Raw genomic sequence first — 20,192 nt, forward strand, 5'->3', positions numbered from 1 at the left:
GATTAGTGTTGAGTGATATTTTTTACACTCTGTTTATTTAAGAAAAACTTGCATTTGAATTGCACTGAAAGGAAGACAATTCCTTATTTTTTATTGTTTTTCCAAATGACAATTCTATAAAAAAAAGAAACAAAGAAAGAAAGAACTAGAAAAGATGTCTAGTGAGGGGAGAATTTTTATTTTTTTTTTATATTTTTTTACTTTATATTTAAACTTTGTTTTGTTACTGTTCCATTGTTTCTAAACAAAAAATGTTGATTGTGATACTAAAGTATTTTGTTATCACTTACAATGTTTGGTGAAATTATATCCTAGGTTTTTGGATCATTTGGATCCATAAAGCTTAAATATTAAAAAGTATCGGTATCAGTATCGATATCGGCAAAACTGGCCCTGCGTTTACTTGGTATCGGATCGATACCAAAATTCCCGGTATCGCCCTCCTCTACTGGGGATGTGAGATAGATACATTAGGTAATTAATCAATTGTGTAACAGTATGTCTTGAGATGATGCAGTGCAAATGAACCCAAATAACCCAATTTTTTTGCACTTTATACTGTTTGAAAATATAAAATAATAACACTGATTAATATAGAGGTGTATGAGTCATGCTGCGTTTGATGTGAAATGTGGCTTAAAGAACCATGTAATTATTGAAATCAAGAAATAAAAAATAATAATAGCCTATTTAAAAATAAATTAAGCCTATTGCTTTAAAGGTCCTTGAGTTCCTTGACACTTGTGATTTTCTGAAATAAAAAATGACAGATTTTTCTATGTTTTTTTGTTGGTTTGTTTTTTTGTGAAATAGCAAAAAATGCAATACATTTTTATATGACATATCTGCTATTTCTGGCAAATAAAAACAAAATCGATTCATCAGGCAACGATCCCAAACCATAGGCCTTTACAGGGCTAGTAGTAAACAAAAAAAAAAAAAAAAAAGAAAAACAGAAAAAATACAGATTTTACAAACCCCTGTTTTATTTCCTATTTTATATTATTTAATAATCACTTAACTTTAAAAAGTATCTTAATTTGTGTTGATTTAGTTTATTACATAATCTGACGAAACAAACTTGATAAATAGAGCAATTGAAGTTTTGCTGTAGATGTGCAGGTATTTCTTCAAAAAGATTGAAGTAAAGCAGATGCAGAGCTTTAAATTGATTAAATATTAAGACAGGACATGGGTGGACACACACACACAACAAGGTGTGAACATCATTTAAATATCAAGTGTGCTTATCATGTCTATCACTATCATTATAAATCTCTTGACTTGCAGGATCTCATCTGTGCTAACACCCAGGTAAAAAGACAATAATGATTAATGTTACTTTTTTCCGAAATACTGCATACATTTAGATAGCATGTTTGGAACATGTTTGTTGGAGATGTTCTTTCACTCATTATTTTTCTTTCTCAAATTACAGAATTCAAACAGAATGTCAAACACATCGTTAATGGAGTTTGATTACACTTCAGTCTCTTACAATTTTGACTTGTGTATAAATGGTATCTATTGGGGAATGCTTGTGGCTTTTGCTGTCATGGCATTCATCTTTATCTTGGGAACTCCAGCTCATTGTTGGCTCCTCTGGGTGTATCTCCGTGCTGGATGGAAAATCAAACCCACTCAGGTGTTTCCTCTGAATCTGACTATAATACAGCTGATCTTCTGTATACAGTGTGCTTTTCAAATACTCAACCTGATCTTTAAGAAGAGAGTGTCATTTATTGGTTTTGGCCTGTGTTGGGTTGGCAGACCTCTGATACAGATCTGTATCTGTGTTGAGCAGTACCTGGCAGTGATCCATCCAATAATATTTGTAAAGTATAAAGCTCTTCAGTACAGGATTGCGTTTGCTGCAGTAGTTTGGTGGATGGCAGCAGGATATGCTGTTTTTGAAGCTTTTGCAGATTATTTTCCTGACCCTATTTTCAATTCCGTCTTCATCATATCAGTGATTATAATCTCATTCTGCTGTGTTTCTGTACTGCGTGCTCTGAAACTCCCAGGACCAGGAGACACACAGATGGAGAGAGGTAGAGATGTAGGAAACCAACAAAAGAGAAAAGCCTTCAATACCATCTTTACAGGATTACTAACAATCCTGTTCACATACCTCCCTCAAGCCTCACTTAGTTTATTTAATATGATACAAGTAGAAAAGGATGTGTATTTTTGCAATATTATTCCAATCATTACCTCTTTCATTGTGGGAGTGATGATCACACCATTGATAAAAATTTACAAGAATGGTTGTAGGAAATGCTTAAAACACAAAAGGCAAAATAAAGACAACTGAGTTCATTTTTCCTTAAGGGTCTACACCAATCTATTGTGACTACATTGTTCCAAGCAAACACAGGATAATGTATAATCAAAAACATAACCTCCAAGGTTTTAATAATTTATCATAATTAAAAGAAGCAGGGCTTTCAGATCCCAAATAACGCAATGAAAACTTGAAAAAAGTGCAACAGTAATGTTTTATCTCAGGAACAGTTAAACAGAAATCAATATGTGGTAAAATGACAGCTTTCAAGCTTCTTTGCATGCTCTCCACCAGTCTTTCACACTGCTTTTAGGTGACTTTCTGGTGCTTGAATTTTTCAAGCAATTCAGCTTTGTTTGATGGCTTGTGAACATCCATCTTTTTCTTGATTAAGTTAACCATATTGCTTTTATGTGCTTGTATTGTTTAAATATATGGTTTTGGAAAAAATAAAGACTTTTTCTTTTACTATTTTTGTGATACATGGCAATATGTACAATTCACTTTATATTACGCCTCTGATATTTCCAGCAGTAAAAACAAAAGTGTCTTGTTGTATGCTTTTATGTTTCTTATATCTGTATTATTAAATGATCGTCAAATAATCCATATTACATTCTTTTAACTAGACAAAGACACACACTTCTGACAGGTTAGCAATATCTTTCAAATTGTAAAACAAACACACTTGTGTATAATACCCACATAGGATAACAAACAAATGTGAGTAGATGATTAAGAAATGTGATTATATGGACCTGAGAAACTTTCACTGATTGGTGGACTATTGGATTGTGTAACTGATGTCAGAAAGTGAATGGAAATGGGAATTATAGTCAGTGGACTGGTCCCATGTAGAAGGAAAAACAGAAATTGTGACATGCCTTCACTTTATTATATGTTATTTAGGAAACAAACCTTCCTTAAATTATACTGAGATTATTTAAAACTGAATTAAATGTTATGCAAAGTAAATTTTCACACCTCTCTAAGAAACTCATAGAAAGCACTTTAGATAAAACTGCAGCGGATAAAAATAGAAAGAGGAAATTATTGTTTATTTTATTATTGTAAGCACAGATACATCACTTCTTTCTCAAATAACATTAGATAACTTTATCCTAATGATTTATTACTCATGAAATTTTAGTAAAGTTCTCATTTCATATGAAAGATGTACAGTATATGACTAAACTGAAGGTGAGTTAATAGTGGCTGGACAGAACTCAGACACACTCAGATACAAACAAAGTTCTGTCTTCAGGAGTTAAACTCAATACACAGGCAAGGCCATATCAGAGGGCAGGCAAAAATCAGGGTCAGAAAATACAAGAACAAGGTCGCATACAAGAGAGCTAATACAGGCAATAGAAAACACTTTGTACAAGGAAAAATCCATCAATACTGGACTAGGAGTAAATAAAGTGAGTTTGTATATGTAGTGTGTGTGTACCAGGTGAAATCAATATTCAGGTGATTGACTGCTGATCACAAATAAATTATGCCATTAACCAATAGTTATTAAAGAGCTATGCTATTGTAATTAAAGTCAGTACAACTGAACTAAATTGAGTTAATAAAACTCTGTTTTGGGTGCACTTAAATAGTAAACATTAATTAAACATAACTTGAAAATAGCATTGATTTTTACATTAATATAACTGTTTCAGGGCAATTCATTTATCAAATTCTCTCAAGTAAAATCAACTTATCAAATTTTACATTGTAAAGTAAAGGAGGTGCTTGAGCTTTAGAGAATGCATCCTTTTATCAAACAGGACATGGGTGGACACACACAACAGAATTTGTACAGCCTTTGAATATCAGGTGTGTTTATCATGTAAATCACTATCATAATGAATCTCTAGGCTTGCAGGATCTCATCTGTGCCAACCACCAGGTATAAAAGACAACAATTAATAATTTTACTTTTTCAGAATACATTTTGATAGACTACATGTATTTATCATGTTTTTCAAATGTTGATAAATCCTTATTGTCACAGTTTAGCTCATGTCTGTCATGTTTCTCCCTCATTTGGCCTCATGTACTCCTGCCCCTCTGTTTACCTGTCATGTTTCCCAGCCATGTGCTATTGTTGTGTTTTGGTCCTGTCTCCGCCCTAGCCCCACCCTGTCATTAGTTATTTGTAACCCCGCCTCCTCTTGATTGATCCTCAGGTGTTTCCAGTTTCCTGTTCCCTCCATGTGTATATAAGCCCCTTTGTTTCAAGCCTTCTTTGTCTAGTCTTTTGTTAGTTTGTTTGCTGTCCGTGATCAGGTTTGTTTCATGTCTCTTGATGTTTGTTAGCTTCCTGTTTTCAAGTTTAGTGTTTTGTAGTTTTGTATTCAGTGTAACTTTGGTTTATTTCGTTTGTTTGTTTGTTAATTTGTTTTAGTTTGTTAATTCTGCACTTACGTCCATCCCCTCACTTCTGTAACATAAGACTAGACCATTCAAAATGGACGTAGCGGAATATATTCGCAGAGGTGGGCAGGATTTGGGGGAGGAGTACTGGACTTTTGAACTGGACTTTGGATGAATACCTGTTCCAGGCTTCCCTAGTGCGTGGTCTATCCTCCCCAGATCCAGCAGTACCTGCCGCCTCTGCTCCAGCGCTGCCTGCGGCACCCGCCGCCTCTGCTTCAGTGCTGCCCGCAGCACCCGCCGCGCCTGCTCAAGCTGCACCCGCCGCGCCTGCTCAAGCTGCACCCGCCGCGCCTGCTCAAGCTGCACCCGCCGCGCCTGCTCAAGCTGCACCCGCCGCGCCTGCTCAAGCTGCACCCGCCGCGCCTGCTCAAGCTGCACCCGCCGCCGCGCCTGCTCAAGCTGCACCCGCCGCCGCGCCTGCTCAAGCTGCACCCGCCGCCGCGCCTGCTCAAGCTGCACCCGCCGCCGCGCCTGCTCAAGCTGCACCCGCCGCCGCGCCTGCTCAAGCTGCACCCGCCGCCGCGCCTGCTCAAGCTGCACCCGCCGCCGCGCCTGCTCAAGCTGCACCCGCCGCCGCGCCTGCTCAAGCTGCACCCGCCGCCGCGCCTGCTCAAGCTGCACCCGCCGCGCCTGCTCAAGCTGCACCCGCCGCGCCTGCTCAAGCTGCACCCAGTGCTCCTGCTCCTGTGTCTGCAGTGCCTGCCGCTCATGTGGTACCCACTGCTTTAGCTCCAGTGCCAGCGGCGCCCGCCGCTCCTGCTCCTGTGTCTGCCGCCCACGTGGTACCCACTGCTTCAGCTCCAGTGCCAGCGGTGCCCGCCGCTCCTGCTCCTGTGACTGCAGTGCCTGCCGCCCATGTGGTACCCACTGCCTTTGACCCTGTGCCCGCGGCTCCGGCCGCCTCTGACCCTGTGCCCGCGGCTCCGGCCGCCTCTGACCCTGTGCCCGCGGCTCCGGCCGCCTCTGACCCTGTGCCCGCGGCTCCGGCCGCCTCTGACCCTGTGCCCGCGGCTCCGGCCGCCTCTGACCCTGTGCCCGCGGCACCGGCCGCCTCTGACCCTGTGCCCGCGGCTCCAGGCCACCCCTGTGCCTGCTCCCAGAACTAAGCACACCCCCAGGTCGTGTGCTTCCAGACCTGCTCCAAGATCTCCTGCTTCAGCCCCTCGAACTCTGCCCAGGCTGGTTCCGCAGACTTTGAACTTCAATCCTGGCCCCAGTCTATGTGTGTATTTGTACCCATGTCTCTCCCTGTCTTGGTACCCATTACAGTCTGTGTTCCTGTACCTGTGTCTAGTCACCTGTACGGTTCCTGTTCCCATTACCGTATTTGTGTCCGTCCCAGTAAATGTATTTGTCCCAGTACCCCTGTCCAGTCTTGTCCAGTCCCCGTTCCCGTCTTCTGTTCAGTCTACTGCCCCATCTGCGTTTCTGTCTAGTGTTCAGCTCCAGTTCCCGCCCACTTTCCAGTCTGAGTTTCAACCCACTGTCCAGTCTCCATCCCTGTCTAGTGTCCAACCCTCTGTCCAGTCTATGCCCAGTGTCCAGTCTTTTGTCCAGTCCTTGTCCCCTGTCCAGCCGCAGCCCCCGGTCCAGTCTTTGTTTCCATTCACAGTCAAGTCTCCCCTGATCTAGTCCAGTCTCCTGTTTTGTCAAGTTCCATCGTCCTAGTTCTGTCTCGTCTTGTTCTCTGTTCCCTCTCTCTCTGCGCCTCTGGTAGTGGCGCCGTTGAGGGGGAGTTATGTCACAGTTTAGCTCATGTCTGTCATGTTTCTCCCTCATTTGGCCTCATGTGCTCCTGCCCCTCTGTTTACCTGTCATGTTTCCCAGCCATGTGCTATTGTTGTGTTTTGGTCCTGTCTCCGCCCTAGCCCCACCCTGTCATTAGTTATTTGTAACCCCGCCTCCTCTTGATTGATCCTCAGGTGTTTCCAGTTTCCTGTTCCCTCCATGTGTATATAAGCCCCTTTGTTTCAAGCCTTCTTTGTCTAGTCTTTTGTTAGTTTGTTTGCTGTCCGTGATCAGGTTTGTTTCATGTCTCTTGATGTTCGTTAGCTTCCTGTTTTCAAGTTTAATGTTTTGTAGTTTTGTATTCAGTGTAACTTTGGTTTATTTCGTTTGTTTGTTTGTTAATTTGTTTTAGTTTGTTAATTTAAATAAATATAATTATTCTGCACTTACGTCCATCCCCTCACTTCTGTAACACTTATATTGTGTTGTTTAGCATCTCATGCATTATTTATGGTTATTTTTCCTCATTTGTTATTGTGATTTCTTTCTCAAATTGCAGAAATCCATCAGAATGTTAAACACAACTGATTCAGTTCCTGTCAATATTTTTTTCTGTTTAAATGGTGTTCATGTGGGAATGGTTGTAGCGTCTGTTGCTGTGGGGCTCTGCTCCATCCTGGGAACTCCAGCTCAGTGTTGGCTCCTCTGGCTGTATCTCCGTGCCGACTGGAAAATCAAACCCACTCAGGTGTTTCCTCTGAATCTGACTATACTGGAACTGATCTTCTGCATTCAGTGTTCTTTTCAAATGCTCAATAGTCTCATATTGCGTATTGATGTGTTGTGGAGGGTTTCATTTATTGTTTTTGGCTTGTGTTGGGTTGGCAGACCTCTGATGCAGGTGTGTATTTGTGTTGAGCAGTATCTGGCAGTGGTCTATCCAGTAATGTTCCTGAAGTATAAAGCTCTTCAGTACAGGACTGTGTTCGCTGTATTCGTTTGGTTGATGGCAGCTGGATATGCTGTATTTGAGGCACATTCAAATAATTTTCCTGACACCTTTTTCAATTCCATCTTTTTTATATCAATATTCATAATCTCGTTCTGCTGTGTTTCTGTACTGCGTGTTCTAAAACACCTAGGACCAGGAGACACACAGATCTCAGTGGAGAGAGGTAGAGATGTAGGAAACCAACAGAAGAGAAAAGCCTTCGATACCATCTTTTCAGGTTTACTAATAATCCTGATTACCTACCTCCCTCAGGTCTCACTTAGTTTTCTTAATTTAATAAAAATAGAAGAGACAATTTATACTTGTAATATTGTTCCCATCATTAACTCTTTAATTGTGGGAGTGACAATCACCCCATTGCTGAAAATGTGCAAGAATGCACAAAGCAAATGCTTAAAACAAAAAATGTGCGAAGCAAATGCTTAAAAGTGGATTCGGATAAGTTGAATTACCATCTATCATGTCTATATGGTTCACAGCAGACATTGCAAAATAATTCTGCATGTGTTCCTGTATAGCTTTAATTTCCTTAATGTCATATTTACCATGTAAAAAGTCATAAAAAGAAAGAAAACACTGAATAAGGTGTGTCCAAACGTTTTTTTGCCTGGAACTGTACTTGTATAAAATTGTACAAACACTCTTATTTTGCTTATTCACTTGCTCATTCATTCAACTCAAAACAATAAAAATGTTTGTTTTATTCTAATCATCAAGTATAATGTTTAAAAACTCTTATTGATATTTGATTAGTTGATCTTAAAGTTTCAGAACATATAGAAAGTCAGCAATTACTTATTTTGTCCTGGGATCAAAACATGACATTAGACTACAGTTTAGACTCTCTGCCTGAGCCTGACCCGATGCCCGATTTTCCATCCCTTTCCTCGGGTCGGGCTGGGCTCAAGAAAATGTTCTTTGACATGGGTGTCTGTTTTTTTATGCTATTTTGTTTATATAAAAAAACTATGCTGTGATAACCACAATATAGCAAAGTAACAAATCAAACTGTTTTTAAAAAAGTTGCACAAGTTAGAATGTTATAATCACGCAGCTCTGGGGTTCACATGCACATGTGAGCTCCTCCACCTGTCTGCATTACACGCTTGACTCGCAGCCCTGTGTGTAGCTGTTCTTAATAAACATTGTTCCTAAGTAATAGGTCTATGCTTCTTCAGTTTTGCAATGTTAATTAACATTATTCTAAACAGATTTCAGGTTTAAACCAGGCTCAGGCTACTAATGACAGTTTATGGGGTGGGTTGGGTCGGGATCAGGCCGGGTTGCCAAAGCTCTACATTAGACATATTTTAGAAACTGTCTACAAGAAAATAGTTAAGCAATTGTAAATCTCCATTCCTAATTAAATGTAAAATAACTGGACATGTTAAAAATTAAAAAAGGTAAATCTATAAAGAATAGTTCATCATTTAACAATAATGGCTGTTTACCAAGGGTTCAGATATGTGTGGAGGGCATTGTCTTTTTTTTTTTTTTGTTGGTTTATTTCTTTAATGATCTTTAATGATGAACACATTTTCTACATGTTTGTATCGTTGACTTCCATAACATATGACTGCACATTTGCCAGCTCTACATTTGGGACATAATGCACTTCTGGCCCAACTTTATAATAAGTGTCTCATATGACTGTGTAGTTACAGCTTAAAAATGCAGGTGTGTGTGTGTGTAATTATTTGTGTATAATAAATTGTGTTTCTACAACAGCCATGGGACCGCACTTCTATACACTGTATGTACCATGATATTAAAGTACATCTCATGCAAAGTAATTCACTATGTGTGGGTATGAATTTTTAGTTATTTATTACAGAACATGTCATTCTTTTCTTTTTATGTTTGTTTGTGATGTCACCTTTGTGGAAACACTGATAAATAGAATTCCACATTAAAATGGCATTACATGTAAATGATGCGGTGTTTGATGGAACAACACAATTTGAATGCCAGGTGTTCACTGTAATAATAATTATGTACAACTCTCGCTCCCAACTTTCATACCTACAAAAAATCTGGTCTGTAATAGTTTGTTGATATGTGACTTAAATTGTAAACTGTAAATTCTGCTATGTGGGAAGATTATGGACTTATGGACACTGAAATATTTGATATATAATGTATCTAGACAAATGTCATCCATCAGTATGATGTACTCCATCAATGCTTCTTGTGTAGCATTTCACTATAAAAAACTTACCTGACCTTCTGTAAGCAAAATGTGGAGAATTTAAAAGAATGAAAAAAATACTAAACAATCAAAAACAATCAGTAAACATTTATTTAATACTTCATTACTGTATTACCAGTGTTGGATAATAACATAATTGATGTTAGATAACAATTATACCAAACATAATACAATAACTGTAATCTGTTACAGTGAAATGTAATTAGATTGTTAATAGACTGTCATTTTTTTATTTTTATTATAAGAACATTGTCACAGAATATGCTCAGAATAATAAAGGCTGGTGAAAAAGCTTTAGAAACCACACCCACAGACACAACAGGATTTGAAGTGCATTTAAATATCAGGTGAGTTTATCTTGCCAATCACCATCATTCTGAATCTTCCAGCTCTTCTAACCGCCAGGTAAAAAAAGCCAATAATAATAATGTTACTGATGTCACTGATGTTTATTTATCCTGAAATGTTCGTGTCATTCATTATTTATTTTCCTCTTTAATCAAATTACAGAATTACAACAGAATGGAAAACACATCTGTGTTGGAATTGAATTACACCTCAGTTCCGTTTGATTATTTTCTGTGTTTTAATCGTGTCCATGTGGGGATCGTTTTGGGCTATGCTAGCATGTTTCTCAGGGTCTTCCTGGGAACGCCAGCATACTGTTGGCTTCTCTGGCATGATCTCCGTGCTGGGTGGAAACTCAAGCCCACTCAGGTGTTTCCTCTGAATCTGACTATACTGGAGCTGATCTTCTGCATTCAGTGTGCTGTTCAAATGCTGAATGGGCTGATCTTCAACATTGTTATGTTGTGGAAAACTTCATTTATAGTTTTTGGTCTAACCTGGGCTGGAAGACCTCTGATGCAGATCTGTATTTGTATTGAACAGTACCTGGCAGTGATTCATCCAATAATGTTCATGAAATATAAAGCTCTGCAGTACAGGATTGTGTGTGCTGCAGTAGTTTGGTTGATATCTGCTGTATATGCTGTACATGGGGCATATATTTATACTTTCCCTGATCCCGTTTTTAACTCTGCCTTCTTCTTAGCAATGATTATAATCTCGTTCTGCTGTGTTTCTGTGCTCTTTACTCTAAAACGTCCAGGACCAGGAGACACACAGATCCCAGTGGAGAGAGGTAGAGATGTAGGAAACCAACAAAAGAGAAAAGCTTTTAATACCATCTTTTCAGGATTACTAATAATCCTGATTACATACCTCCCTCAGGTTTTACTTAATTTTATTAACATAATAGAAATAGGTGTGGAAATGTTTAATTGTAATATTGCTCCCATCATGTCCTCTTTCATTCTGGGTGTGATGATCACACCATTAATAAAAATATACAAGAAAAGCTGTAAAAAAGAAAAAAACGTAAGACCTCGAGGGAGAATTAAAGAGAACTTATGAGTTGATTTGTTTAGAGCACGTTAAATATACAGTACCAGTCATTCGTTTGGACACACTATTTCTTGTTCAATGTGTTTTTTTTTCTTTTTATGTTTTTTTACATGTAAATGTAATATTAAAGACTATATTAAAGCTAACCAGACAAACCAAACCAAAATATGTTTTATACTTTAGATTAGTAGCTCGTTTATCTTTGAGGACAGATCCGCACACTCTTGGTATTTTAAAAAGTGTCTTCATGAGGGAGAGTCACCTGGAATAGTTTTCTCAGCATCTTGAAGGAGTTTCTGGAGTTTCTGAAAAAAAGTAGCTGCTATTCTTTCACGCTGTGAAGCTCCAGTTCCTCCCAAATCACCTCAAATCACTATCTCAGTTCATCAGGTTTAGATCAGAGGATTAATGTGGAGGACTAACATTTTTTACTGTTTACTACATATTTTTTATGCATCCCTTAACTGTTTTCATGTATTTAATATTAATGCTGGTCTTATTTTTAAAACTTTTAAAGATGAAATTAAAGATTTAAAACATGTAACTAGTCAGGAAGACTTTTTTTTGTTTTGGGATCTCAATATAAGTTGTAATCTGCATGAACTGTGTAAATAAACCACTTATGCAGTAGTAAATGTTCATTATTAAGGCAACTGGGAATTGGTATTATAAAGAAAACTGATAAAGACTATTTCTAATCCCTTTTTCCAGCTGTACAAATGTTTGTAGAGGGCACTGTAGTTTAAAATATATATTTTAAATAGTAAATCTGTTAAATGCCAGCTTTATATTTGGGGCATAATGCAACTTGATTAGCACTTCTATATCATATTATAGATTAGTAATTGACTGTGAACTTTTTATTTATTTATTGCAGACCATGTAATTTCTGTTTGTGATGTCACCTGTCTGGAAACACTGATTAAAAGACTTTTACATGTAAACGAGGAGGTGATTGATTGAAAAACACCATTTGAATAGCACACAGGAAATTTGGCAGTGTTAAATCAACACTGTTAGTGTTAAATCAACACTTATTAGTGTTCAACTTTACACTCTCAGTGTTAATTTAACACTAACAGTGTTGATTTAACACTGCCAATTTTCCTGTGCAGGTGTGCATTGGATTATTAGTTTCGATTCCAACCCAGATGCTTCCAGAACTGGAATATGCAGACTGTCACAGGCCTCTTTAACAAGTGAACTAAACTGTGAAATATAAACTGTACAATCTTTTACCTGACATAGTATAAACTTCTAACATTTCTTTTATTGTTTTTATACCATTATTAATAATATACAGTAACTATATAGCTTTAATGATATTATTTATTAATAAAGTGTTATTGCTTGTTTTTAAAAATAGTCTAATTGACTTTACTATATTTAGAGTAATTAAAAAAAGAATTTGTTCTGAAAAAAAGTGTTACTGGTGAGGACATCCCATGTTTTACATATTCAAAAAGTTTGGACCGTTTTGTAGGCTCATGCCTTATTGTTTACCTAAGGATGGGTAATGGATACATCACTAATCATTAATTATTACTTCTAATACTTTCAAAACAATAAGGTTTAGAGGTTAAACCGTAACAACCTATACTGCCACAATGGAAAAGCATTATAACACTTTAATCACGGGTGTTTTTTGTTGTTTTCAGTTTACCACCTCCAATGTTGAAGTATTTGTCAGCAACAGCATCTGAATCCCATTCAAATAAAAGGTGTGTCTATCTTGTAAATGACTACCATTCAAAACAGACTAACAGACTAACATGGTTCTAGCTCTGCTAACGACAAGGTAATATGCCTATAAATAATAATGTATTTTTTTTTACTGTACATTTTAAATATATACATGGGTAGACTGAATATATTTCATGTTTCTCATATATTTGTTAAAATATATATTATATACATTTTGTATTTTTATATTTGGAAACAAATGTGAAGCTTTTTAGATGTCATTTATTGACATATATATTTTTTCTTTTTTAAATTACAGAATTCCAGCAAAATGTTAAACACGTCTGTAATGAATTTTAATTCCACTTCAGTTAATTTTAATTATAATGGGTGCTATAATAGTGTTTACGTGGGAATGACTGTTGCTTACGTTGCTGCGTCGCTCTGCTCCATCCTGGGAACTCCAGCTCATTGTTGGCTCCTCTGGCTGTATCTCCGTGCTGGATGGAAAATCAAACCCACTCAGGTGTTTCCTCTGAATCTGACTATATTAGGACTGATCTACTGCATTCAGTGTGCTGTTGAGATAGTCTATAGTTTAATCTCTAACAGGGATACACTGGAGAAAGTGATATTTATTGTTTTTGGCCTACACTGTGCTGGAAGGTGTCTGATGCAGATCTGTATTTGTTTTGAGCGGTATTTGGCTGTGATCCATCCAATAATATTCATTAAGTATAAAGCTCTTCAGTACAGGATTGTGTGTGCTGCAGTCATTTGGATGATGGCATCTGGATACGGTGTATATGAAGCTTTTGCAGATTATTTCCCCGACCCCATTTTCAGTTCCATCTTCATTATATCAGTGATTATAATCTTATTCTGCTGTGTTTCTGTACTTCGTGCTCTGAAACACCCAGGACCAGGAGACACACAGATCCAAATGCAGAGAGGTAGAGATGTAGGAAACCAACAAAAGAGAAAAGCCTTCAATACCATCTTTACAGGATTACTAATAATCCTGATTACATACCTCCCTCAGATCTCAATTGGTTTAATCAACTTGATAAAAATCAATGAGGAACTGTTTAATTGTGATATTGTTCCCATACTGAGCACTTTCAACATTTTGGGTGCAATGATCATACCACTGATGACAATGTACAGGAATGGATATATGAAATGTTTTACTCATCAAAGGAAAATAAAGACAAATCATGAGTGAAATCTATGGATGAAGTTTACACAGCATCTATCACGACTGTATTGTTTAGAGCAGACACAGTATAGACACATCAACAGTATTGTACATTACATTTTTCCTCTTCTAAAGGTTATAATTCTAATTAAATCACAAATATTTTATGTGGTTACTTTACAGTGCCCTCCAGAAATGTTGCCAACCCTGGTAAACTTGAGCAAAACTATCTGTTTTGTACATTAAATTAACCTGTTTTTTTTTGTACAATGACAATAAAGTCATTCATTTATTCATTCATTCAAAGTCTCTTGTTTTATTTGTTGCTTTTCCTTTGTGCAAATTCTTTGGTAGTCTGGTACTATGTTACTTTATCCTTAAAACAATATGACTTTATTCTCAAAATATTCTGCATTTATTTGTAAGTTTATAGATATTATTCTCTTAAACAGTATAACTTTATTCTTAAAATATTCTGCATCTAATATTAATTTATTAATCTTATTCTCTAAAACAGTATGACTTTATTCTTGAAGTAGTCTGTTAATTTTTAGATATTATACTCTAAAACTGATTGACTAATTGATGTTTTATATGATTTTGTCCACATAAATATTCACTTGGTAGTCAAATGAATCTTCTGTTAGTCAGTCTGAAATACGATCACTATGTGGGACAGAATATGCAAATTCACCATATTTTTCATGGGACATTCGCAGTTTATTAAAGCTTTGAGTTTATAGAACAGCACTAGAATGAACAGTACACATTTTAGTAAATAATTTGTATCAAATAAAGTTGTGGATTTCTGCAGCTCCTCCAGAGTGACCATAGGCCTCTTGGCTGCTTCTCTGACCAGTGCTCTCCTTGCTTGATCTGCCAGTTTGGGTGAATGGCCATGACTTAGTAGGTTTGTAGGTGTGAAAGACTTTTTCTATTTTTGGATTTTGGATTGTACAGTGCTCCGTTTGATGCTCAAAGCTTGGGATATGTTTTTATAACCCAACCCTGCTCTAAACTTTTTCATAACTTTATATCTGACCTGTCTGGTGAGTTTCTTGGACTTCATGATGCTGTTTGTTCACTAGTGTTCTCTAACAAACCACTGAGGTAGATACAGAACAGGTGTGTTTATACAGAGACTAAATTACACACAGCTGCTCTCTAAATTAACTAATTAAGAGATTTCTGAAGGCAATTGCCTGCACTGGATTTTATTTAGGGGTTTTAGAGTAAAGGGGGATGTATACTTTTGCATGTCACACTTTTCAGATTTTTATTTGAGAAAAAAATCGTATAATTTTTGTTCCACTTCACAATTGTGCAATGCGTTGTGGTTGTCTATCATTTAAAATTTCCATAAAATACATTTAAGTTGTTTTAAGGTGAAAGGGGTATAAATATTTTGCTACTGTATGTATTTTAACCACAGTATTTACTGTACGCTACTTTGGGTCTTGTTCCCTAAGGTATCTAACAAACAGCAATTAGCCTGTGTCATCACATCACATTGGGTTTTAGTCCATTTCTAAGATGTATCAAAATCTACAAAAATATATTACATAATTTAATTTAAATGTTAGTGATTTAGATTCAGTGGGTCCTAAGTGTTCATCAGGAAATCAGACCTTGTTCATACTGACCTTTAAACAGAGCACAAAGACTTCCTGTGCAAGCCCTTCTTGTGCATCATTTGTGGTTTTAATATATACCCTTTCACATATACAGCAAAAGACCACCCTCACACCTTACATGAACAGAACACATTTCTCTGCAGCATTTGAGTGCATTCCTGACCGCTTCTATATGCAAACATGACTACAACTGTTTATGAATTTGAGGAGAAAATGAAGATGGATGTCTTTACTATTCCTGTCAAAAGTAAGTCACTGATTTTTTTTTTGTGTAAAAATCACAGTTAAAAGTTCCTTGAGAAACTTCAAGAAACCTTCAAGAAAAGACTTTTAGAAGTAAATGTTCCTTAAAGCATTTTTAGATTAATCTATCTAGTCTTAAGACTTTCAAATAGTGTATAATGTAGATTAAATGATTAATTTTAGAAATGAAAGTACATTTATATTAGTTGACAAAACAATTGTTTTAATCACAAAAAATTTCCCTGATTAATTATGTTTAAAGTCTGGCCCCATACTTTGGAAGGGAGAAAGTAATAACTGTGTAATAGGTTCTTTATAAATCATATCCTTTATAAATCGAATCCTCTCAGACTCGGGTGTCCACAAAAAATTAGGATTCTTGTACATGGTAAACCTTTATTTAAAGGGGACCTACAGTACAATAGGGGCTTTAATAATAAAGTATTACTAATAAAGTATGTACTTATTCCAGAATTCGCAACATGCTATTAAACTTTGGATGAAATACAGTAAATGGGATTGTACTGATATAACAAGCATGTAGTGTAGCATAATATACTGTATATAAAACTTGGTAAATGTTTTTGATTAGAGGAGAAAACGGTTATTTAAAGCATGAAAGAAAACATTCCATTACAAAATTTGTCTACATATCTGAGTTCTGCATAATAAGGGTGTTATGAATGAAAATGTGTGTGTGTGTGTGTGTGTGTGTGTGTGTGTGTGGGCGGATATTTCTTTAGAAGCTGAGTCAACTCTGAACAAGTGCATGAGAATCTCTGCAGGATGTTTGGGGCTACTGTGTGTTCTCCAAGCTGCTACCATCACCACACTGTGTCTGAAGCACATGTTTGATAAAGAACATTTACAAAACACTATCAATAACCTTACTATAGAGAAAGACCTGTTACAGACCAGTTACACCAGTCTGACCACGGCCCAGCGTCTTTTACAGAGCGAGAACCAGAGGATAGCACAGAAGTTCAATCATTTAGGTAAGCTTAGTTTATTATGTTTCTTTATTTAAAGGTAATAATTCAAGCTTTTTCTTCTGATGACTGTTTGTTCGGACAGTTGTTACACTAAATATATCTATAAATAAACTAAATGCATAATAATAATTTAACCACTGCTCTTCCTCAAGGTTGGAGGTATTTTAACTCCAGCATTTACTACACCTCTACTGAGAAAAAGACCTGGGCTAAGAGCAGACAGCACTGCAGGACGATAGGTGCTGACCTGGTGATCATAAACACAAAGGAGGAACAGGTGAGAGACAGAGAGAGAAAGATTGTACTTTCAATGTTTGGGGTCTTTAGTTCCAGTAAAGTGCTGCAAAATGATTATTGACATAATACTGTAAAGCATGTGAAATCATGCTTGGCAGTAAAGTAAATGTTACTTGCTCTTAAGACCTACACCCCTGTGTCCAGGAAAGCAACCATTATATAAAATATAACTCAGTACCCAACAGGAAATAGCCCTGGCAGGCAAGAATCCACACTAATGGTAAGTTAGGCGTGGGAAGACACGCCCAATATGCAAATTAGGGATGTTTGTAGGCTGTTTCTGGTCTCACAACAAAGCAGTAAATGTCCGTAAAATGTTTTAAATATAAACACCTGTTTTTCCCACAAATGTTACAGTTATATATACAGATGACAGCTGTTTTCATAGGACATCCCAAGATGCATTGCGTTCTACAGTTTTACAGAAGAACATTGTTAAAGAGTTATTTACTGTATGATTTTAGTGTAGAAAATACTGGGTGTAGATAGATAGATAGATAGATAGATAGATAGATAGATAGATAGATAGATAGATAGATAGATAGATAGATAGATAGATAGATAGATAGATAATAAGGGGCACATGCTAGTAATGTATTTTACTACATGTAAACAGATTTTTGTATCAGGATTTTCCAGAGAGGATATGTGGATTGGTCTAACTGATGAAGAAACAGAGGGAGTTTGGAAATGGGTAGACAACACGACACAAACTCTGGGGTGAGAGACTTTTTATTACTTTTATTACTTAAATGAAGAAAAATAAATATTATTGAACTTTTACTCCTATTGGCTGTTAATGTAATGGTTCCTGACCTAGATTTTCAGATACAAATACCTGGAAATAAAGGCTGAAATGGGATTGACCTAAATTTTCCAATACTTTTGGAGAGGAGTGTATTTATAATTTACCATTAACAACAAAGCTCTACCCAGTGACACTGAGATTTTAAGGGTTTCAACATAATTTGCGCTGGCCAAACAGAAAAAAAGCATTTTCAATATTTTAGTCATGTCTAAAACCTCCTGTTATGTTGCAGATCAAATTGGCCAGATTTATAGTTTAATAATATTGCATTTAAACATCTAAAATTAATTTCAGAATATATATTTTTTTAATTACTGTGCATGTAAATGGAAAATTACTAATTTAATGTAATCGCAACATCCTATCAAATGCACACACTTAGGGTCATGTTAATCCTTATTATAACAAACATGATATGATTGCATTTGTGTTTCAAAGGAGAAGTGAACTATTATACGTAAACCGTGTTTAATAATCCAACAGTTTAATTATATATAGGTTTCTAGGAATACTTTTCTACTTTTTGGATGGTTAAACATGCACTGAGTGAAATGAATCCAGAAACGTTTTTGTTGTTTCACTCAGTTCAACAAGATTTAAATCATAAAAACAGCTCTTATAAAGGCCCACATCATGGAATACTCAAATCATTTGGAATACTCTTTTTTTTTGCTTTTATGTATTTAAATGAAAAAAAAGTTTTGTAAGGTAAACACTGCTTCAAAATGTACATAATCAATATGCATACATTGTTGTTTTTTTTTTCCCCCCCAATACAGCTACATGTTTCTTTGGGTAAAATAAAAGTAACAGGTAGCAATGGAGCAGTGATGGGCTGGCAATGATGTTGTAGAGGGTTACACTGCTGCCCTCTGGATGCCAGATTTGAGTAGGACTGAGAATCACTAAGAGATGTTGTGTTTTATGTGATTTTGGGTGAAATCAGTAATTAAACATGAACCCTACTCCTGTGCTGTTTCAGGTACTGGATGGAAGATCAGCCCAACAACTTTAATGGAAACCAAAACTGTGCTTCCATACAAACGACTGGGATAAATCCGTTAAGAACCTGGAATGATTACCAGTGCTCTTATGAGAAGCACTGGGTGTGTGAAAGATAGATTACACACCCTTTAAAATAAATTATTCTCATTTCTTTAAGTGGAAAATGCACTTTTTTTTTTACTTTAGCTTATGTAAACTGAACATGTTCTAATTTGTATATATTTTATATTAAGTTGTAGTCTTCGTAGGCAGGATTTTTGATTTAATTAGTCCTATTTATATTAATTTATTTTTTATTTTATAAATAAATGCTAATTTAATAATTTTATATTAGTTGTGAGTAGATTGTGTTTTTATTTTCTCTTTCAGTCCCTGTCTTTAATATCTTTAAATGTTTGGCTGCAATGAAAATGAGGGTCACTCTCATTGTACCTCTGAGAAAAAAATATTAGTGATTTATTGATAGATTGATTGAAAATTAGTAAACTAGGAGAGGAGCAGCAGGGGAAGTGGCACTGCACATAAAATACAATAAGCCACACAACTAAAGTTTAGAATAAATAATTAACACTGGCCCTTTGTGTATAAGAATGGAGTCCAGGGGTAACACTGTATATACAATTGCTTAAATCATCACAATGTGTAAAGGCATTGATGGCCTGTGGAGCGACATCTGTTAGTTAGTGTTAAACTGTTAAGGCCCCTGAAAGCCCGAGGGAAAAGCTGTGTTTGGGTGGGTAGTAAATGCAGAGTTTAACAGACTGCATGTACTGCATGAGTTTTTCAGGTCTTGTCTAAAACTCATAGTCATGAAAACAGGCAGCTGTCAACACACAGGAAGGCCAGAGCAGAGAACAGACACATCCATAATCCAGACCTATAAAAGAAGAGAAAAGGGTAAAAAAAAAGGTTAAACCAGCCATACAAACACAGTTTAGGCTCCTGTGGGAGCAGCACTAGTCTGTAGTAACCAATTAGGGCCAGCAGAGGGAGACATTGTTACAGTTAGTGAATGAAGACGTATCTATGTTTCTTAAGTTTATTTATTTGATGTCTTGAATAATTTTGACAATGTAGAACATCATAAAAAGAAATAGTTTAATTTAAATACATTTAGACGTTTGATTGGTACTCTACATGGTTTGTCTAATGAACTAAAATCCAAAAATGCAGATTTTATTTGCTATAGAGACAGTTCACAGTGGATTGATATTGAATCATACTTTGCTCAACACACCATATTTTCTGTTCTCTATTGTTCT

General features: G+C 36.5%; 2 protein-coding genes across 2 annotated transcripts; both read left to right on the forward strand.

The window, feature by feature from the left end:
• The first annotated feature begins 4,745 nt into the window (after positions 1-4,745).
• Positions 4,746-5,912, forward strand: LOC125802878 (vitelline membrane protein Vm26Ab-like). Its single transcript, XM_049480975.1, has 4 exons — positions 4,746-4,751; positions 4,840-5,091; positions 5,329-5,743; positions 5,848-5,912. Exons 1-4 carry the CDS (start codon positions 4,746-4,748, stop codon positions 5,910-5,912), a joined length of 738 nt encoding a protein of 245 aa, XP_049336932.1.
• Positions 5,913-15,707: 9,795 nt separating this feature from the next.
• LOC103043626 (C-type lectin domain family 4 member E) lies at positions 15,708-19,086 on the forward strand. The gene is made up of 5 exons (XM_022684807.2): positions 15,708-15,832; positions 16,572-16,823; positions 16,973-17,097; positions 17,734-17,837; positions 18,908-19,086. Exons 1-5 carry the CDS (start codon positions 15,766-15,768, stop codon positions 19,044-19,046), a joined length of 687 nt encoding a protein of 228 aa, XP_022540528.2. The 5' UTR covers positions 15,708-15,765; the 3' UTR covers positions 19,047-19,086.
• The last annotated feature ends 1,106 nt before the right edge of the window (positions 19,087-20,192 follow it).

This window comes from Astyanax mexicanus, chromosome 7, assembly GCF_023375975.1.
Source record: "Astyanax mexicanus isolate ESR-SI-001 chromosome 7, AstMex3_surface, whole genome shotgun sequence".
Taxonomy (NCBI): Eukaryota; Metazoa; Chordata; class Actinopteri; order Characiformes; family Acestrorhamphidae; genus Astyanax; species Astyanax mexicanus.

Coding starts and splice junctions, on each gene's coding strand:
- LOC125802878 (XM_049480975.1), top strand. Junction 5,092..5,328: donor CCGCGCCTGCTCAAGCTGCA/CCCGCCGCCGCG, acceptor GCGCCTGCTCAA/GCTGCACCCGCCGCGCCTGC. Junction 5,744..5,847: donor GGCTCCGGCCGCCTCTGACC/CTGTGCCCGCGG, acceptor GTGTGCTTCCAG/ACCTGCTCCAAGATCTCCTG.
- LOC103043626 (XM_022684807.2), top strand. CDS start 15,766: ATGACTACAACTGTTTATGAATTTGAGGAGAAAATGAAGATGGATGTC. Junction 17,098..17,733: donor TAAACACAAAGGAGGAACAG/GTGAGAGACAGA, acceptor ACATGTAAACAG/ATTTTTGTATCAGGATTTTC. Junction 17,838..18,907: donor AACACGACACAAACTCTGGG/GTGAGAGACTTT, acceptor GTGCTGTTTCAG/GTACTGGATGGAAGATCAGC.